Source organism: Aquarana catesbeiana, linkage group LG07, assembly GCF_042186555.1.
Source record: "Aquarana catesbeiana isolate 2022-GZ linkage group LG07, ASM4218655v1, whole genome shotgun sequence".
Lineage (NCBI taxonomy): Eukaryota > Metazoa > Chordata > Amphibia > Anura > Ranidae > Aquarana > Aquarana catesbeiana.
The window spans coordinates 83,647,915-83,670,487 of NC_133330.1; the positions used below are offsets into that span (position 1 = coordinate 83,647,915).

At 42.0% G+C, this 22,573-nt stretch overlaps 1 protein-coding gene across 1 annotated transcript in view; it reads left to right on the plus strand.

The window, feature by feature from the left end:
• The window catches only part of CFAP92 (cilia and flagella associated protein 92 (putative)), a 303,652-nt gene that overhangs the window by 199,233 nt on the left and 81,846 nt on the right, over positions 1–22,573 (plus strand). Inside the window, exons 12-15 of the mRNA XM_073592393.1 lie at positions 9,401–9,689; positions 12,859–13,023; positions 18,579–18,791; positions 19,247–19,400. Coding sequence (XP_073448494.1) covers positions 9,401–9,689; positions 12,859–13,023; positions 18,579–18,791; positions 19,247–19,400 — 821 coding nt within the window. The remainder of the gene's footprint in view (positions 1–9,400; positions 9,690–12,858; positions 13,024–18,578; positions 18,792–19,246; positions 19,401–22,573) is intronic.

Sequence of the window (22,573 nt, forward strand, 5' to 3'; positions counted from 1 at the left end):
AATGTAAAATAATGTCACAAATCAGTGCCCACCATTGCCCACCAATGCCAGCTATCAGTGCCCACCAGTGGCAGCAATCAGTGCCCACCACTGCCCACATGTGCCACCAATCAGTGCCCATTAGCGATGCCAGTCAGTGCTGGCAATCAGTTCCACCTATCAGTGCTGCCCATCACAGCTGGCAATCAATGCCCATCAGTGCCACCCACCAGTGCCGCCTATCAGTGCCCACCAGTGCCGCCTATTAGTGCCCATCAGTGCCACCTAACAGTGCTCATCAGTGCCACCTATCAGTACCCATAAGTGCGGCATATTAGTGCCTCCTCATGAGTGCCACCTAATCAGTGCCCATTAGTGCCACCTCATCAATGCCCACCAGTTCAGCCTATCAGTGCCCATCAGTGTCGCCTCATCAGCGCACATCAGTGAAGGCGAAAAATTACTTAGTTGACAGAAAAAGTAAAAAACATTTTTTTCAAACTTTTTAGTCTTTTTTTTGGTAAAAATAAAAAACCCAGCAGTGATTACATACCACCAAAATAAAGCTCTATTTGTGTGAAGAAAATTATAAAAAATTTGTTTGGGTACAGTGTAGCTCGACCGCGCAATTGTCGTTCAAAGTGCGACAGCGCTGAAAGCTGAAAAATGGCCTGGGCAGGAAGGGGGTTTAAGTGCCTGGTAGGCAAGTGGTTAATGTGTCCAAAAACTCCACAAGTGAGGTAGAATCTTCCTTCCATAGGAGGAGGATGTCATCTATGTACCGAGCCCACAAGGCCAAATTAGTCCCCTGTTGGGCATAGATGACATCCTCCTCCCATTTGACCTTAAATAAATTGGCCACGCTCGGGGCATGTTTAGCCCCCATTGCAACACCCCTATTTTGGAGGAAGAATTCACCTCCAAACCAAAAATAGTGATGTGATGCCGCAAACTTTAGAAGATCTAAAATAAACTCCTTCTGGATGGAAATCAGTTAAGAGTCTCTACCCAAATAGTGTGACACTGCAGATACACCTAAATCATGGGGAATTATAGTGTAAAGCGACGCGACGTCCGCTGTCACCAACCACCATCCTTCTTGAAAGGGACTTTCTTTAATTAGATTAATAACTGCCCTAGTGTCCTTGATATATGAAGGCATTTTTTTAACCACTTAAAGACCAGCCTCGTTTTGGATTTTAGGTGTTTACATGTTTAAAACAGGTTTTTTTGCTAGAAAATTACTTAGAACCCCCAAACATTATATATTGTTTTTTTTCTAACACCCTAGAGAATAAAATGGCGGTCATTGCAATACTTTTTTTTGCACCGTATTTGCGCAGCGGTCTTATAAGCGCACTTTTTTTGGAAAAAAATCACTTTTTTGAATAAAAAAATAAGACAACAGTAAAGTTAGCCCAATTTTTTTTTATATTGTGAAAGATAACGTTACGCCAAGTAAATTGATACCCAACATGTCACGCTTCAAAATTGCGCCCGCTCGTGGAATAGCGTCAAACTTTTACCCTTAAAAATCTCCATAGGCGACGTTTAAAAAAATTCTACAGGTTGCATGTTTGGAGTTACAGAGGAGGTCTAGGGCTAGAATTATTGCTCTCGCAATACCGGTCGCGGCGATACCTCACATGTGTGGTTTGACCACCGTTTTCATATGCGGGCGCTACTCACGTATGCGTTCGCTTCTGTGCGCGAGCTCGTCGGGACAGGGCGCTTTAAAATTTTTTTTTTTTTTTTTTTATTTATTTTACTTTATCTTATTTATTTTTTCACTGTTTTAAAAAAAAAAAAATTTGGATCACTTTTATTCCTATTACAAGGAATGTAAACATCCCTTGTAATAGAAAAAAGCATGAAAGGTCCTCTTAAATATGAGATCTGGGGTCAAAAAGTCCTCAGATCTCATATTTAGACTAAAATGCAAAAAAAAAAAAAAAAAAAAAAAAGTCGTTTAAAAAAAATGACACAAAAAAATTGTGCCTTTAAGAGAAGTGGGCGGAGCCGTCGTAATGACGTCGCTCCGGCCGTCACATGGTATAGAGACGGGTGGGGGCCATCTTGGCCTCACTCGTCTCAGTACCTTAGCGGTGACAGGTCCCGATCTCCTCCGCCGCTACCGACGGCTCCGGCAAGCGGCGGAGGGTGCGGGAGAGCGGCGGGAGGGGGGGTGGCACCTCTCCTGCCGCCGATAACGGTGATCTCGCGGCGAACCCGCCGCTGAGACCACCATTATCGTGTACAGAACCGCTCGCTGTAAAGATGGATATCTCGGTTGTGGCAGCAGCTGCTGCCGTTACCGAGATATCCATCTTTAAAAAAATGACGTATATATACAGTGAGCGGTCGTGAAGAAGTGGTGATAGGAGGCGCTGTGACAACTAATTAGAAGTGTTCCTGCATATAACAATTTGTGAACAGATGCCTAAATAACATGTCAACTTAGGTATACAGAAATTTAAATTTGCAAAACACTAAATATTATAGAAAAAGAAAGTCCATATTCATCTGTGATTGTTCAAAAAAGTGAAAACGTAGTTGGTAAATCAATATGTGTAGAAATCCTCCACCGCTTGCAAACCCGCTGCTACCTTGCAGCTCGGTGTGGTATCTCAGACAGTCCAACACTATGTTCTCCTCTCCCCCACAGCGGGTGACATGAGTTGAGAAAAAGACAAAGTGGACCCAAATAGCGTAATATTGCTTGGTTTATTAAAACAACAAATGTTAAAAACAAAATGCCTGCTTTTTTAACATTAATTGTTTTAATAAACCAAGCAATATTACGCTATTTGGGTCCACTTTGTCTTTTTCTCAACTCATGTCACCTGCTGTGGGGCAGAGGAGGACATAGTGTTGGACTGTCTGAGATACCACACCAAGCTGCAAGGTAGCAGCACAAGCGAATTCAGACATTCTTTTTGGTTAAAGAGGCCATGGCTGTCCAGTGAGCAGATATTTTACAAGAGCACTTTGGGTGTAGTTGGATGTTTGTAAGTGGTGGAGGATATCTACACATATTGATTTACCAACCACGTTTTCATTTTTTTGAACAATCACAGATGAATGTGGACTTTCTTTATCTATAATATTCAGTGTTATGCAAATTAAAATTTCTGTATACCCAAGTTGACATATTTATTATTATTATTTTTATTATTAGTTATTTAGGCACAAATTGTTATATGCGGGAACACTTCTAATTAGTTGTCACAACGCCCCATATCACCACTTCACATTTATTGCACAGTAGGTTTTCTACAAGCTATTTGGGGAGCAGCTTAATTACCACTTCTATTAGGTATTGTCGCAAGGTTTTTTCCACTCACATTTTTTTAACCAATGGCTGAAGGTAGGTATCAATATATTTGCCCACCGAGATGTCACAGAAATAGGGTCTTTATGGACCTTAGGCTAATAGTACATAATTGGTGTTCTTGGAGAAGCAGGAACAAGGAAAGAAAGTTATTTTTTGTTAATAATACCCTGAGCACAAGCTCTAGAAACCAATTTCTCTAACTCATTCTTATATGGACCCACAGGGTCCCTTCTCGGCAGGACATAAGTGTCCTGATCACTTATGCCCTGTACACACGACCGGTTTTCCCGTCGGAATAAACTCTGAAGGTTTTTCCGACGGAATTCTGCTCAAGCTATCTTGCATACACACTGTCACACCAAATTCCAAATGTCCAGAACGCGGTGACATACGACGGGACTAGAAAACGGAAGTTCAATGGCCAGAAGCCAGTAGCTTTCGTTGCTTCAGAGCATGCGTTGTTTTTGGTGTGTCGGAACAGCTTACAGACGAGAGGTTTTTCCGATAGTAATTTTTTCCGTCGGAAAAATATAGAACATCTTCTCTAAGTCCGTCTGAATTTTCGATGGAAAAAGTCAGATGAGGCATACACACGGTCGGAATATACGATGAAGAGCTCACATCAGACTCATTCTGTCGGAAATTCCGACCGTGTGTACACAGCATTAGAATCTTCCTCATCCCTGTTAAATAAGCACATTTGTCTAACACAATGACTCCCCTCCTTTATCCGCAGGTCTAGTTACTAGATACTTGCGGTCACACAGTTGTTGCAGTCCCTTAGCAAGATGGACCTGCATTTTGACATTTCTGGCTTGAACCTTATCCAGGTCTCTTAAGTACAACATTTCTAAATACTCTCACTGAGGACACCATTCCACCTGGAGGGTTAAATAATGAAGCATTAGAGAGGTGAGAGGTTTGAACATCTGATGATATCAATCTCCCCTCCTTAACTGGATTGAATAAGAAGTACAGTATCTTTTAATGTTTACTTTTCTAATATACTTGTGTATATCCATAAAGGTCTGGAACTTGTCCAGACCCTTTGGTGGAGCAAATTTTAAGCCCTTATGCAGAATGGCTTTTTCATCATCAGTGAGGACCTGAGTACTCAAATTATAAGTGCACTTACCCGTTATTCCCTTTTTCTTTTTTGCCTGTATTCTCCTCCCCCCTCTGGTCCCTCTCTTTGTCCTCCCATTCCCCTGTAGTCTTGTCCCTGTTGGGGAAAACCCCCATAATTGTACTGCCCAGACCGCGGTCCATGTGGAGTATATTATGTGCCAATTTATCCTTTATGGATTGGACACCTCTATATGAAACTTGAGGTTTCAATGGCAGAACTGGGCCTAAAACTCAGTTGTTCTGTAGGATATGCCAATGTTTATGTATAATACGTTTGATGGTTAGATGTTGAGTAGAAAATAAGTAATTAGGGAAAAATTGGCTGAATATCTACTGCCACTTCTAGGTTGGTCTGGCTATAAGTAACGAAAGTTGGATGGGGTGAGTGGCGTCTCCATTCACAATGAGGCTTGGCCAACGGAGGTGAACCGCATAGGGCAGAGGATGGGAACAAGGCTTGGATTGATTTGAGGAGTATTTATTAGCGATGACAGGGAAGGATACCCATGCCCCAGAAGAAGTCCTTTTGGTGACGAAACCGGTCGGGCAGAGCTGTCATTTCCTGTCATCACATTCAAGGAAAGTAAAACAGACATCCTTCTGTTTTCACATGCTGTTTTTATTCAGTTAGATTTAAGTGCATTACCTTTTAAAAAACCATGTTGTAAAAGGTTTTACACTATACTGGCGTTTTTATCTCTCATTGGGGTATGCCGTCTGGTGTCACATTTGGAGTGAGAGGACCCATTGGTTACTTGGAGTGATCTCGCCCGTTTATCATATGTGGATTCCAGAACGGAGTTGGAGTATATATAACACAAGAGCTCTTGTGACCTCCTGTAATAAGAGGTCAATGCTCTCTGGTAAGGGCACATCTTTATTTTTGGTGGTGGTCTAATCACAAGGTGGAGGCAGTTGGTGATACAACAGCCAAGATACCTACTCACACATATGTCACCCTGGTGACTCATGGACTCACTTTTCCTTAATTATTATGATATTAGGGTGATTCATGGACTCACTGTTGATTATTATTATATGTTTATTTAGCGCAACACATTTTATTCATACTTCTAAAACAATGTACTGAAGACTGTAAAACAAAACAGTAGATATAGTTGCCCCAACCCAAACAGTATTTCATCAGAACTTTTTAACAGCTGTGAAGCATGGTGATGGAAATGTTACAACTTGGGGTTACCTTGCTTCTTCAGGGCTTCTTCGGCAACACCCAGTCATCATGTCACGGTCAAGGGTCAGGCTCAAAGACCAGTAGTTATAGCAGTAGAGAGACTCCCACCGACCGGCTGAATAGATATATAAGCAGGTCACCCTGGTGGATGATGCAGGCTCATCTGAGGTGCGGGGGCCTAAGTACGAACCGGTATTCATCAGAGCTCCTGATTGTGGAGGTTTTGCTGTGTATTAGTAACCCGGTCACAGTCCTAAGGCTTGTCAGACCAGAGGGGGTAAGCAAGTCGGCAAGCATTAGCAAATAGAGTAGGTAGGGATCAAACAGAAGAGTAGTTGAGTATCATGCCAAAAGTCAGTAATGAGTGGTAGCAGAGATACGGACAGCAGCAGGAGTGACAGGAGCGAGATAATTTGGCTGGAGAGAGCACAGTAATCTGGTAAACAGGAAGTGCAAGGGCATGGCTTGCATATAGGTAGGAAGTGTATCAGAAGAGCAAAGGGTTCAAGGTTCAGCAGAAACAAGATACAAAGCAGGGTGTTGTCCAGCATCTCAGGTGGCTCAAAAAAACAAGTCATCACCAGACACAGCAAAGGTAGCAGGATCAGACATGGGTCTGAACCTTCTCAGCTATACACCGACTCAGCTATACTTGCTGCATCATATCAAAGTGTGCTTATTGAGAATGTGAGGCCACCTGTCCAACATGATAATGTTCCAAAGTACACAAGCAAATTCACCAAGGAATTGCTTAAAAAGAAGAAAAAGGGGGTTTTGAACTGCCCTAGTCAAAGCCCTAATTTGATTTCCTTTGAAATTTTGTAGGGGGAATTTTGAAGTAGGCAGTTCATGCAAGGAAACCCACAGACATCTTGCAACTGAAAAAAATTTGCATGGATAAGTAGCCAATGCTAAAAAACTTGTGATCAGTCATAATCAGTGTTTGCCAATGATGCAAACCTAAGTGGGCCAATAACTTAACAGGATACAGCAACTTTACAAGAAGACCTAGTTAAAATAGAGGGGTGCGTAGCTATATGGCAGATGAGGTTCAGTGTAAAAAAATATAAAGAAATGCACTTGGGAGCTAAAAATATACATGCAAGTTACACACGTGGGGAAGTCAAGGATGGAAAAGGATATGGGGGTCTAAGTGGATAACAAGCTCTGTAATAGCATGCAATGACAAGCTGCAGCAAGCAAGGCCAGCAGACTATTGGCATGCATTAAAAAGGATATTTATTCAAGAGAGAAAACTATTATTATTATTTTACAAAACTCTGGTTTAGCTACATCTTGAGTATGCGATCCAGTTCTGCTCACCAGTCCTCAGGAAGGGTGGGCTTAAATTGGAGAGAGTCTAGAGAAGGGCAACAAAGCTAATAATAAATAAACATTAAACCTGTTCTCACTGAAGAAGAGGTTCTTAAGAGGGGATAGAATTGTGATATACAAATCCTTGAATGGTGACTGTAGCATTAGGAGGAAATGTTTTAATCTTAAAGAAGACACACAGCAACACAATGAAGTTGAATGAGAAAGGGTTCAGTCCCAAACTGCGTAAGGGGTTCTTTACTGTCAGAGAGGTGAGGTTGTGCCACAGTTAGGCCTTATGCCCACAGACGTTTTTACAGGTGCTTTTAGGAACGTTTTTTGCAGCTTAAAAACGCCTCTCCATGTTAGCTTATGGCCTCATGCCCACCAAGGCGTTTAGGAGCTGTAAGTGGCATAGGCGTTTTTAAGCTAAAAAAAACAAAAAACCAGGACCAGCACGTTCTGGGGCTCCAGCGCTAGAGCTGTAAAAACGCCAGACGCCGGTAAAAGGTGTTAAACGCGATTTAACAAGGCTTAATGTTGCATACACAGCATTAAGCCTTGTCTGGCATTTCTCTGCCTCTTTAAAAAAAACAATGGCTCCCTTCGGGAGCCCATTGATTTGAATAGAAGTCTCACCAGAAGTCGGATCAAGATGATCCGACTTGCAGTGCGACTTGTGTGCTAAGAATCTTGAAGGGGAACCCCGCCAAAATGTAGAAAAATAAACCCTTCGGTCTGGTATGGATCTTAGGGGGAACCCCCCACGCCCAATAAAAAACGTGGCCCCCCCCCCAAGATCCATACCAGACCCTTATCTGAGCACGCAGCCCGGAAGGTCAGGAAAGGGGGGGGTGAGCGCGCGTGCGTCGGGGCGGGGGGGACCTTGTCCCAATGTTGATGAGGACAAGGGCAGGGGCTTATCGGAATCTGGAAGCCCCCTTAAATAGGGGGCCCCCCAGATCCCGGCCCCCCACCCTAGGTGAATGAGTATGGGGTACATCGTACCCTTACCCATTCACCTAAAAAATGTGTCAAAAATAAACACACTACACAGGTTTTTAAAGTATTTTATTAAGGCAGTTCCGGCTCTTCTCCCTCTTGTGTTTATTTTTTACACTTTTTTTTTTAAGGTGAATGGGTAGGGGTACGATGTACCCCATACTCATTCACCTAGAGTGGGGGGCCTGGATCTGGGGACTCCCTTGTTAAAAGGAGCTTCCAGATTCCGCTAATCCCCCTTTTGCAGACCCCGACAACCAATGGCCAGGGTTGCCAGGAAGAGGCCCTTGTCCTCATCAACATGGGGACAAGGTGCTTTGAGGTGGAGGGGTGCAGGCCCCCCCCGCCCTGAAGCACCCACGCCCCCCCTTGTTGAGGGAATGTGGCCTGGTATGGTCCAGGGGAGGGGCGCTCTTTCGCCCCCCCTCTGCTGACCTTCCAGGCTGCGTGCTCGGATTAGGGTCTGGTATGGATCTTAGGGGGTGCCCCATGCCATTTTTTTGGGCGTAGGGGGTTCCTCTTAAGATCCATACCAGAATGAAAGGTCTGGTATCGTCTTGGGGGGGGGGAAACTTCACACAAAATTTTTTTTTACATTTTGGTGGGGTTCCCCTTCAAGATTCTGACTTCTGGTGCCACTTCTATTCAAATCAATGGGCTCCCATAGGGAACTATTGATTTTGAATAGAGACAGAGAAACGTGGCTGAAAGCTAGCATGGCTAAACGCACATTGACGCCAGTGCAAAACGCGTATAAAATCGCGGTTTTAACGCTGCTTTTTTTCCTGGCCGGGATACTAGAAAACGCCTGTGGACTTGAGGCCTTAGTAGTATCAGCGGAGAGTGCAGATAAGTTAAAAAAAAAACTTTTAGATGTGTTTTTTGGAGAACACAATGTACAGGGATATGGAAAACAGTAGTCACACACAGACACACATTCTCAGGTTGAACTGTGTCTTTATTCAACCTTACCAACTATGTAAAAATGCCTAAAAAAAGTAATTTGTGCCACAGAGGGCAATAACAGCTTTTTATGTTAAGGGTGTACTTACTTTTTCCACAGTACCATTACATCGTCTGATATTTTTGTTGAATAAATGACTTACTCATTGTTTGTCACCTTCATCTGTAGGCAATGTTTGATGTTTGCCTGTTAAATTATGTTGAAAAAATAATTTGCCATGGGGTGCAACTAATTTTTCAAATGATTGTATATTGCATACAAACACTATGCTGCCACTTGCAAGCCAGATATGTATAGGTACAGTATGTCTGCCCAGTGTAGAAACAAATCACATCTATGTTATATTTTGATGCAGAAAAAAGTTCCCTGGAGTCTGTAGATTCTACCCATGGTTTAGACTAATTACTGCTGTTTGCATTTCTGTATGAAAGTACAGTATGTAGTGTACATCCTTTAGGATATTTACATACATATGTAATTATTTTAGGTTAGACTATATCCGCAGTGCCAAAAAACTACGAGACGTCATCCATTCCAACTTGCTGCCCTCTGCAGATATGATCCATGTTCTGAGCCGTGAATTCGGGATTCCATTCAATTTTGGGGACTTGCTTGCAGATACTGAACCTTCTCCTAGTAAGAAGCTGGTGATTTCTGAATTGGAAGATAAATGGTACAGTAAACACTTACTGCACAACACATTAGATAATAATAATGAAGCATACATTCAGTGGAAGTGTGAAATGGAGAGGCAAGAAATCAAAGATCACATCAAGGTGGGTGCAGATCCTCTGGTTAAGTTTCTGTCATTGAATATACTTGTATGATGTTGGTCTTCTTTTGTCCTGGCTGCTGTAGGTATTCAGGCAATATTTCACGCATGGCATAACCTAATGGTCATATGATCCCTCCATAGGCTCCCAGAAAGATAGTAAACTGTGAAGGCATCATTATCCTTTCACATACAGGGCAAACCAGCCCCTAGTAAGAAAGACGAAAAAAGTTATGAAAAATAAGAGAATAGAAAGATAAATTTATTTTATGAAAGATTAAAATAGTTAAACAAGAAAGCAAACATACACATGTTAAAAAGGGCATAGTAAGAAAATGCCATTTAAAAAAATATAAACATTAAGGAACATTGTCATCATTTGAAAGTTACTAATATGTAAAAATATGTAAAAAGGAAATCAAGGTCGCAAAAATTAAGCGACAGATTGCGAAAAAGAATAGGACAAACCCCCAAAAGTTCTTGAAATATATTAATAGTAGGGTTACACCAATACCGTTTTTTTATCGGTAAGTACAAATACAGATACTTATGGTCAAGTACTCACTGATACCGAGGACCGATACCTTTGCGGTGTGATTTGAGCTCGTACAAAATCAAATCGAACTGCAAAGAATCGCATGCGATTTGAACAGGTGTGCTATGCAACTCCTGTTTGAATCACATGCAGTTTCCCCCACCACTTCTGTGTGTGTGAACCCAGTATAGAAAGGGAAGTGCCATCTAATGCAGCAATGGCCAGTTTATTAAAAATGTTCTAACTCCTCACATTAAAGTAAATATCTCGTCAAAACCAAATCTGGATAGTGTCCTCATCCCGCAGATGATAAAAAAAAAACTACGGTCGCTGGAGGTGCTCACAAGGCTGGAGAAGAATTTCCAGATCCCTGTGGGTATAGGCGGAAGTGATGTCAGCTTGGGGGTGGACCGCCTATACATCTCCTCCAGCCCTGTGAGCACCTCCAGATGCCATGGTTTTCTATCATCGGCGGGATGGGGACACTATGTAGATTTGTTCTTTAACCACTCGCCAACTGCCCCATAGCCGACTGACTGCTACAGGGCAGCCATGCTGTGCATAATCACATATATATATATATATATATATATATATATATGTCTGCAGTCTCCGACCATCTCTTATATCTGTATAATGGGATCTGCCTGGGGAATTGTGTTTGAAGTATCTTTATTTGCTGATCGTTAAACTTTCTGGAATACACATATTGTTATTGTGGTTTAGGATCTGGGCCTGCTGTCTCTCCATCCCTCATTCTTTCCTTCTTTCTTTCCTTCCTTCTCTCTTTCCTTCCTTCTCTCTCCTTGCCTCCCTATCTCTTTTTTTCTCCCTCTCTCTTTCTCCCTTTTTCTCTTTCTTTCTCTCTCCCTTTCTTTCTCCCTCTATCCCTCTCTTCCTTCTCCCTCCATTGCAGACTCTAACCACACCCCCTTTAAGCCATGCCTATTATCTAGTTTAAACCATGCCCATTTTTCTCCGCGGTGCATTATGCACGCCGATTTCTTTCTCTCTGCTAAGTCACACCTATAAATGAATACCCCACCCCTAATTTAAATAAGACTCTGCCTATATACAAAAAAGTGTCCCTATTAATTTTTTCAGAATGTTGGCAACTATGCCTTAATCCATCAATTCGGGGTTGTGTTTGTATTGCAGAAGACACCTGCAAGGGACATTCTACCTCTTGATTCACAATTGCAAGGTGAATAGGGCAGGTCATTATTCAGGCATACAATCTGAAGACGAAGGTTCCTCCCTTCCCTATGAAGGCACACTTCACCAGAAGCCTTGGTGCTTTGTGGACTTTTAAGCATCAGGCCTCGGTTTCCCAGGTCTGTAAATATACCACTTGGTTTTCTGCACACACATTTGCCAGGTTTTCCTGGGTGGATGTTCAGGCTTCAGTGGATTCTGCCCTTAGTTGGAAAGTCCTCCAGGTGGTTATATGAGGGCCTTCTCTGTTCATACCTCTTATTCATGTTAAGAGGTTTGTTCTTGGAAGCCTGTTAGCAATTGTTTGCTATTACCTGCCCCTCATGGGATTGTATTTGGATGTCCCAGTGATCTAATAAAAAAACTCTCCTGTGTCCTGTGATGTATGATTATGAAAAGTGGGCTTTTGACTTAGGCCCCTTTCACACGGGACGGATCCGTGTTGATCCGACCCGTGAACATCCGCTGCTCAGCGGGGATCTCTCCGTTTTCCCCAGCTGAGCCGGCGGATGACAGGGTGGGACCCGCACACTGTGCAGGGACCTCCCTGTCAGATCTCTGCTCTCCCCTATGGGGGATCGGAGGAACACGGACCGTCTGTCCGTGTTCATCCGATCCGCTCTGCAGACGGATAGGAAAATAGGATTTTCTTCCGTCTGCAGAATCGGACAATAGCGGGGACGGATGATATCAGGTGTTAGCGGATGTACATCCGCTGACACCCGCTATCCCGTAGGGATGCATGTATGTCCGTATTTCATCCGAAAACGGATGGATGAAATACGGACATACGGTCCGCATGTGTGAAAGGGGCCTCACTTGTAAAATCCCTTTCTTGGAATACATCACAGGATACAGGTCCCTCCCCTCTTTTTTTAATCCAGTATTGCTTGCTGACAAAACGGAGACAATGCTGGTAGTGGGAGGGGCTATGCAGGGCTGAGTCAAGCTTCGCTGTTTTCCAGCGTCCAATTACCTGGAGGTGGAGCATAACCTAATTGTCTAAGAATATACTCCCCTGTGATGTATTCCAAGAAAGACATTTTACAGGTATGTCTAAAATCCATTTTTGTTCATTATTTTGTAAACATGAACATTTTTATGCAATCTAATAATGTGTTAATTAGCAGCTGTTATATCCAATGTATGATAATAAAATTCAGGGTATTTCTAATTAAAAATATAGTTAAATTAGGAAACTACTCTGTGCTTTATATAAAACGTTTTGGTTTTGTAAGTCTTGGTGAAATTTCAGGTTTGTAATTTGAGCATCATCAATGAGTTTAAATAATGAAATAATTGACTAAGCTCTTTGAAGGTGACCCACAGTGGTGAAAGGTATTAATTGGTATACATCAATTTGTACCTGTAAAATATTTATAAAAAACATTTTGCAAGTCAATATTGTTTCTGTTACATGCAGGGAAACATCGAGCATGTTTATCAATTAAGCAGAAAAGTGAGAAGACCCAAAGTTGAGTATGTGGAGATTGTCCCTATGGATGGGATGGCTGTTCACAACTACAGCTCTCATACATTCAATTCCATGGAACTGGCATACAGAATACTACGGCAGAAAATGGCAGAGGTAAAGCACAGATGTACAGATTAATGTGAAATTGATTGTGGTTGCATGTATGAAATGCAATGTAAATAAGACCAAGTATAACACCAGTCAAAAAATAAAATGCCCATGAATAGTAAAAATAAAAGCAATACTCACCTTTAATTCAGAGCTGCCCCCTGCAGTAATAATTCCTTTTAGCCACTTGATGTCACCAGCCTTCCATGCTAAAAGTCTGCCAGCATCATTCAGTCTTCTTCCTGTGAGCCCAGGCAGGGGGAATGCCATCCCTTAGCCAGGGCTCCCAGTTTTCCTGAACTGCTCGGCACTCACACATCATTACACTCAGTCCAGGAGTAAGGACAGCCCACTGCTGCCGCCAGAGATGATGAAACAGCCAGAAGACTGAAGCATCACAAGTATGTATAAAGCAATTGAAAAAAAAATCTAAAATGTTTGGGATAAAGGGGCATTTAGGAGGGGAGGGGAAAAGTAGGGAATTGGGAGGAGGGGGTGACATTACCTGTAGTTCAGCTTTACATAATATCTGCTGTCCTACACTTAAGATTCAGCTGTTTTGTGATGAGAACCAACATTGTTACAAAAGTTCTCCAATAACCACTTCAGCCCTGGAGAGTTTTACTCCCTTCATGACCAGACCATTTTTTGCGATACGGCACTGCGTTACTTTAACTGACAATTGCACAGTCGTGCCTCGCTGTACCCAAATAAAAATAATGTTTTTTTTCCCACAAATAGAGCTTTCTTTTGGTGGTATTTGATCACCTCTGTGGTTTTTATTTTTTGCGCTATAAACAAAAAAAGTGACAATTTTGAAAAAACCCCAATGTTTTTTACTTTCTGCTATAAAACATAACCAATAACATTTTTTTTTTAAATCGAATTTCTTCATCAATTTAGGCCAATATGTATTTTGCTACATGTTTTTGGTAAAAAGTCCCAATAAGCGTATATTGATTGGTTTGCGCAATAGTTATAGCAACTACAAACTATGAGATATTTTTATGGCATTTTTATTTTATTTTTTTTACTAGTAATGGCGGCGATCAGCGATTTTCATCGGGATTTCGACATTGCGGGGGACAAATCGGACACCTAACTGACATTTTTGACACTTTTGGGAACCAATGACACTAATACAGTGATTAGTGCTAAAAATATGCATTGTTACTGTACTAATGACACTGGCAGGGAACGGGGTTAACACCAGGGGCGATCAAAGGATTAAGTGTGTCCCTTTCTAACTGTGTGGGGGATGGACTGACTGGGAGAACACAGAGATCAGTGTTCCTGCTTAGCAGGAACACAAGATCACTGTGTACTTCTCTGTCGGAATGGCGATTTGCCTTGTTTACATAGACAGATCACCATTCTGCTTCTCTGGGGAACGATCGGTGGGTCCCGGTGGACATCGCATCCACTGGACCCGCTGATTGGCTCCCCCTCTGGCCAATCAGCATGCATGCGCACCCCTGCTATCTATTGCACAAAATGACGTACAGGTATATCTGTGGTGGGTGGTCTTTAAGTAGTTAAGTCATTAAATATTATTTATTGTTATGTTGTATCAGGGAATGTCTGAACGATTAATTAATTTGAGTTAATTTTTAGCCAGTGCAGAATTCTTTAACTGGCTAAATTCTTTAAACTGGGCTATTGACAATACATTTTATATTTATTCAATAGGTCACATACACACCATAAATAATTTGATTAATAGGCGAACATAGACACTACAATTTTGCAATGAGGTTCGAACACTAGGGGCCGTTTCACACTGGTGCGATTGCCAAACATTGCATGTGATTCGCACCGCATTGCTGTGCAGATCACATGCGATGTCTGTGCAATGCAAATTCGCATCGCATTCAGACCAACCTCGTGCAGGACCCCTTTTTTTTTGTCTGCACCATGCGATCCGATTCTTGTCGGAATGCAGTTGGCATTGCGCTCTGCAAACCAATCTGGGAGTGTCATTAACTTTGTATTGACACCTGCAGCGGTTTACAGAGGGCAGTGTGAACTGCCTGCGAGTCAGGTGTGATGGGGGAACCCGCACGGTTTCCCGCATTGCACCACTGTGAACCGAGCACTACTGTTTACCGAAAGGTATATACCGGTTAGACAAGAATGATTGTTCCCTCCTTTGGATCTCTTGATTGGATAAAATTAGGCTGACAATAATCTGCATTGGACTAACTTGATCGATTAACTCGCTGCAGTAGAATTACCAGGTGAAAGTTTGTCTAGAGTTATGCCAATCAGGCAACTTAAAATGACCAAATTGTGGGGTGTAAGGAGACCTAATGGGGTAGCAAATCAACTATTATGAAACACTTGCACATAGAATAATCAATAATAAATATGGAAAATATGGTAACCCTTTTAAAATGGCTGTTTGCTTTAAAATGGTTGTTGCCAGACTTGAAGATGGCTGCCGATTTACTGGTTGTATTTTACCTTCCTAAAATGGTGTCTAGCTATACTGGATCCTTTTGAGTGGCCAAAAACACGCTTATACAATTTGGCCTGGCCCAGAAGGTGGAACCTTCTCCTGATTGGTGAATTAGTTTAATAACTAATTATGTGTTTACTTTTGTATCACCTTCGTTTTTATAAGGATTCAGCTATGTTAATTGGCCTGAAAAATTAAACTACCTATGAGAGTCTGGCATCTTTCTAATTTGGCAGCAGCTTTTACATGGAAAAATTTCCATACAGAGAGGTATCATTTCAGCTATAGAAGTTGAAATACATAATTAATTATAACACTCTAAACTATTGTTTGAATATAGTTAAATCACAACACACATTTCTCTAACAATATTTGTTAACCTTTTTTCCCGGAACGGAGCTATTTTGTAAGGATAAAGTCTTTTTGTATCCACTTAACATAGATACATTGCAACGTGTTACTTTATAAAGTCCTATATTGATATAAAGTGGGTATAGAAAAAAATCATCCCCTTTTAAAATAACCACATTTTGTTGCTTTGCATCCTGAAATGAAGACATACACCGTTTTTGTTTTATCTAGCTTTATTTACTAGTGCAATGTATAACATCCAAGTGAAAGATATAACACCAACATGCCAGAAAAAAAAATCAAAAAAAGAATCACTGACTTAGAAAAAGGACCCCTCCCCCCCCAAATTCAGCATTTTGTTGAACCACTGTTTGCTTTAATTGCAGCTTTTAGTCTGTTAGGATATGTCTACTAACTTTGCACATTTAGACTTTGCAATAATTGCCCATTCTTCTTTGCAGAACTGCTTAAGTTCAGTTAAATTTGATGGTGACTGTTTGTGGACTGCATACTTAATGTCATTCCACAGATTTTCAATGTGTTTTAAAGTGATTGTAAGGTCTTGTATTGTTTTCTTTAAAAATAACAAACATGTTATACTTACCTGCTCTGTGTAATGGTTTTGCACAGAGCAGCCTAGATCCTCCTCTTCTCGGGTCCCTCTTCGGTGCTTCTGGTCCCTTCCTCCTGTTGAGTGCCCCCTCAGCAAACAGCTTGCTATGGGGGCATCCGAGCTGAAGCCACAGCTCCCTGTGTCCAATCAGACATGGAGCCTTGACCCGGCCCCGTCCCCTTTCTCTCCTCATTGGCTGACTTACTTTACTTGACAGCAGCGGGAGCCAGACAGGACACTCCTACAACATCGATGGATTGAGGTGGACCTCAGGTAAGTATTAAAGGGGCTGAGGGTGGCTGCTGCACATACAAGGATTTTTATCTTAATACAGAGAATGCATTAAGATAAAAAAACTTCTGCCTTTACAATCACTTTAAGTCTGGACTCTGACTAAACCATGCAAGCACATTCACCCTTTTCTCCTTCAACCACAGTGTGATCATTTTTGCCATGTGCTTTGGGTCATTGTCATGTTGAAAGGTAAACCTTCTTCCCATTGACAACTTTGTGGCAGAGAGCAGCAGATTTTCCTCAAGAATTTGATGGTATTTTGCCCCATTCATTTTTCTTCTATCCTGACAAGTGCTTCAGTTCCTGTTGCAGAGAAACATCCCCATAACAGAATATTACCACTGCTTTACTGTAGGAATGGTGTTGTTTGGATGATGAGCTGTATTGGATTTCTGCCAGACATATTGTTTGGTTTTGAGGCCAAATAATTAAAATTTTGTTTCATCTGACCATAACGCCTTTTTCCATTTGGCCTCAGAATCTTCAAGTTGTGTTTTAAGGTGGTCAGATGAGACTAACATGTAATTATTTGGCCTCAACACCAAATGTTATGTCTGGCGGAAATCCAGTACAGCTCACTATCCAAATAACACCATTGCTACAGTAAAGCATGGAGGTGGTAATATGTTATAGGGGATGTTTCTCTGCAGCAGGGACTGGGGCACTTGTCAGGATAGAAGAAAAATGGATGAGGCAAAATACCATCAAATTCTTGAGGAAACTCTGATGCCCTCTGCCAGAAAGTTGTCAATGGAAAGAAGGTTTACCTTCCAACATGAAAATGACCAAAAGCACACAGCAAAAATGACCACACAGTGGTTGAAAGAGAAAAAGGTGAATGTCCTTGCATGGCCTAGTCAGAGCCCAGAGTTATACCCCACTGAAAATCTGTGGAATGCCTTGAAGACTGCAGTCCACAAACGGTCACCATCAAATTTAACTGAACTTAAGCAATTCTGCAAACAAGAGTGGGCAATTATTGCAAAGTCTAGATGTGCAAGTTAGCAGAGACATATCCCAACAGACTAAAGGTTGTAATTAAAGCAAAATCTGGTGCAACAAAATACTGACATAAGGGGTGATCCTATTTCCAATTCAGTGATTCTGTTTTTGATTATTATTTTTTTTTTTTGTGACATGTTGGTGTTATATCTTTCAATTGAATCTTATAAGTTGCACTAGTAAATACAGCTGGATAAAACAAAAACTGTGTCTGTCTGATTATTTTAAAGGGGGTGATTCTTTTCTATACCCACTGTATATGTCCACGTTAATTATAGTATTTTGTTTGGTAAAAGAATTCATAATCCATTGGCTTGTAGGCAGGCATAGATAGATCTATGTATAAATGCAGTGTCATGAAAGTCTTGACTATGACTTGCAATATAAAACTTATGAACTGACTTACAGTATATAACTATTTGAATTAGTGCAATAATTATAACAAGTTCAATACTGTGAAAGGGCTCTCATCCTGTGTTTGTCTTTCTCAAAGCTGAGGCAATGGTTGGTCACTGGATAACCAGACTTGTCCACAAGTCTACATGAACACAACACATACAAGGTGTCTTCACATCCCACATTTATGGGACCTGGAGATCCTTGTAAATATTGGTCATGTGTTGTGAGTATACCAGAAACCTATTGTTCCTATCATAAGTTCTGTAAGCAGGCTTGTTTATCTAACATCCCTGGCAGTTAATTTCTCTTCTGCTGGTCAAATGTTAATAGGACCATGTCTCTGGTCTAGTAAGACAATTCCTAGAGCCCAAAGAAAAAAATTATAAAAATATGTATATTTCTTTACATAACAGATCTGACATTATATAATTTTTTGATCCACAGGACCCAAACCACAGATACACATACTCTGCAGATTTCCAGTCAGCAACTGTGAGCCCAGGGAACATTCAGGAGGAACTTAAGAACAATAGTGCAAAGTCCAGGGAGGAATGGATGACACCAATCGGATTCGTATATCCAGGATTCAAAAATAGCATTGATTGCAACAGACACCCCAAAAGACCACATGATTCCCGAATATTAGAATTAACAAAGGTTTGTTGTATAGCTATAAATATACTATCCAGTAGCTCCCAGTTACACGAGAGTCCTCTTTATATCAGAGTCAACATCAGACTCCACCTTACATCAGGGTCCTCATCAGAGCAGAGACTGTGCACATCTGCTGTGGGCCAAAAAACTTTTGTAGTGGGCCCTAGTTTGGATACCCCCCAATAGAGAGCCTCTAAGAAAAATATTTTAAGTTTCAATTTGTTTTTATTTTTTGTTTTTTTTTTTATTTCTTGGGACTAAAAAAACATATCTAGATGAAAACAATAAAAACTTATTTGCCTAAAACCTACAAAATGGAAAGGTCAGGCTTGACAGCAAAATAGTTTCTGTGCAAGTTTAATTAGGTCTTAACGTAGCACAGCCACATCTCCCCTCGCTTTCAGAAAGGTCAGTCTGAGAAAGTAAATACTTATATACTGTTTTCATTTTTATTGAAGGCCTGGAAAGAAAATATCCTGCATGCAAATACTCTACAGCCCACCCTTTCCCGAGACCGCTGGAGCTGGGCTAAACGAAACATTGATTTCAACCTGTACAGGAAGCCCCCAGAGAGATGCTCTGTGTTGGACTCGGGTCCCATCCATCTCACAGGTAAGACAAAACCTTTCATTTTTTGTAGTAAAACATGTTCCTAATTACAAGTACAGCTTGATATAAATGTAACTGCAGTAAACTTCCCACAGGACTGATATAATTAGTATGCCTTATTGCTGCTTTCATGTAATTAACAGCGCAGTATAAGATTAAGCCAAAAACACATCTATCATTTCCCCGGAAGAGCTGGTATATTTAGATGTGGCTAGACCTCCCTCAAGCACCCAAAGTGCAAATGAATAAACTCTAGGAGAAGTCGGAGTAACTGTGAAATGACTGGAGGGGGAAACTGTACACAAACAGAAAAGATATTAAAGAACATGCAGCCTCAGACTTGCAGAGGAAATATTGAGAGACGGCACTTTTTATCTGCTCTGTTTAATGTGTTTTCCTGAAGTATGGCACACTAACTAAATCTTCAAATTGGCAGCAAAGTTATGTTTCCTGTCTTCTATATCCCCAAACACAACCTTCCAATACTTCCTAGAGCAGTATTCTTCAATTTAACACTATGAGAGCCAAATATGTTTCTGTTAGAGTTTATCTAGTTCAGATGGTTGCTGAGTTTTAATAGAGTTTCAGCAGCTGTGTGGTGACTAAGGCCATAAATGGATCGAAATTTTGACGATTCAGCAGAACAAGCCGAATTTCGATTTGTCTATGGGAAGGCTGTTTGTGTTGAAGTCGATCCATCGATCGACTTTAATACAACCAGTCTGTTGGGTTTTTTTCTTCGTGCTTCGATCGGTACTGGCACTGGTATAGCTGCTGGCAGTGATATTTGAATTCCCGCTCTCAGAATACAATTCTACAGTGGGAGGTATTCCCCCATCAACACTGACTGTGTTGATGGGGGAATCAAGCAGTTTTCTATTCTTCAACCCATGGTTTAAGCAAAGGAAACTGTATAATGTATGGTTTAATTTATCTGTGTCATATGCAAATATTTGGCCAGATGACAGTCCAGGAACATCCCCCCAAAGGGGGCTAGTCCATTGCAAAGGCAGGGGAGGCGCAATTGGTGGAGGGTGTTGGGGCTGCAGGCTTGCCTCATCCCCTCAGAAGCTACTGTCAGAGCTCCTGATGCACAGAGAACGAGAGCTGTCAAATTGAAAGGTGAGACCTGTTGAGACGCTTTCCTTGTGTAATCTACTTGGCTGTTATTTGTTCAACAAAACATTTGTAACTAAAACATATGACATTTCTGGTGCAAAATTAGAGCTATTTGGAACTGCCGTGTACTGTATGCAGTAGAAAAAAGAGGAATTTTGACTTACCTGCCTATTCCTGTAAAAGACTGGACAGGGGCAGATCCAGAGCCTAATCTTGGGAGGGGGACTGCCAGAAAATACGATTTCTTGCAGGCAATTTATCAGGGAAATGGCTGGTGTTGGCACTTCAATCATCACAGCACCATGGTTGTTATGGTGTCAGGATGATTGTATCGCATTATTTCTATTATTACATTGTAATATAAAATGAAATAGTTCAACTCACCATAATGCAGAATCAGTGGGAGCCCTGAGGTGTGTCACTTGCCACCTCACCTGCCACACTTTGTGGATTGTCCACTCACCATGTCACGTGTTACACGTTGCGGATTGTCACTTGCCACGTTACCTGCCACAAGTTGCTGATTGTCACTTGCCATGTCATCTGCCTCACGTTGCGGATTGTCCACTTGCCACGTAACCTGCCACAAGTTGCAGATTGTCACTTGCCACCTCACCTGCCACACTTTGCGGATTGTCCACTCACCATGTCACCTGCCACACGTTGCGGATTGTCACTTGCCACGTTACCTGCCACAAGTTGCTGATTGTCACTTGCCACATCATCTGCCACACGTTATGGATTGTCCACTTGCCACGTCACCTGCCACACTTTGTGGATTGTCCACTTGCCACGTCACCTGCCACAATTTGCAGATTGTCCACCTGCCTCAACACCTGCCACACGTTGCGGATTGTCCACCTACCACACGTTGCGGATTGTCCACTTGCCACGTCACCTGCCACAAGTTGCAGATTGTCACTTGCCACATCACCTGCCACAAGTTGCAGATTGTCACTTGCCATTCCACCTGCCACAAGTTACGGATTGTCATTTGCCACACTTTGCGGATTGTCGCTTGCCACGTCACCTGCCACAAGTTGCAGATTGTCCACTTGCCACGTCACCTGCCACACGTTGTGGATTGTCCACTTGCCACGTCACCTGCCACAAGTTGCAGATTTTTACTTGCCACGTCACCTGCCACATGTTACAGATTGTCACTTGCCATGTCACCTGCCACAAGTTGCAGATTGTCCACTTGCCACATCACTCTGTAGACTGCAAGGTGGAGAAGATGGAGGGAGGAGGTGGGTGGAGCCAACACTCAGAGAAGGAAGAATGCTGGCGCTCTGCCACTGACAGTGGACGCTGGACATTTTAACTAGTCTGTCTAAACTGCAGCATTAACTGTTCTATTTGAGGCTCCTGGCATGTCGGCTCTGAGACTCACTGACGTCACTCGTCTGAGACTCGAGTCCGACGTGACTCACTGACTTCATTTGTTGCTAGATGCCAGGCGGCCCAGGCGCTAGCAACGAGTGCAGGGAAGAGGCTCCACCCACCTCCTCTGGCTCCTGGTCAGTACGGCGCAGCGGCTTAACATTAGATCGGCGCCGTTGATCGGCTGATGTGAGAGAGAGACTCGGGCAGCGGAAAGTGACAACATGACATGTCAGTGTGGTATTTTCGGGGGGGGGGGGCAATTTCCCTGTTGCCCCCCCCCCCTGGATCTGCCCCCGAGACTGGATATTTCTAGAAAATTTTGGAGGGCACTTGTGCTCTACTCTATATCCTCCTCCTAACTAGAACTTTGATAATGCCCCGTAACACCAGATGAAATAGGAAAAGGAAGAAGTAGCGCTAAATAATAAATATTATATAAATTACATACAGTGGGGACGGAAAGTATTCAAACCCCCTTAAATTTTTCACTCTTTGTTATATTGCCGCCATTTGCTAAAATCATTTAAGTTCATTTTTTTCCTCATTAATGTACACCCAGGACCCCATATTGACAGAAAAACACAGAATTGTTGACATTTTTGCAGATTTATTAAAAAAGAAAAACTGAAATATCACATGGTCCTAAGTATTCAGACCCTTTGCTCAGTATT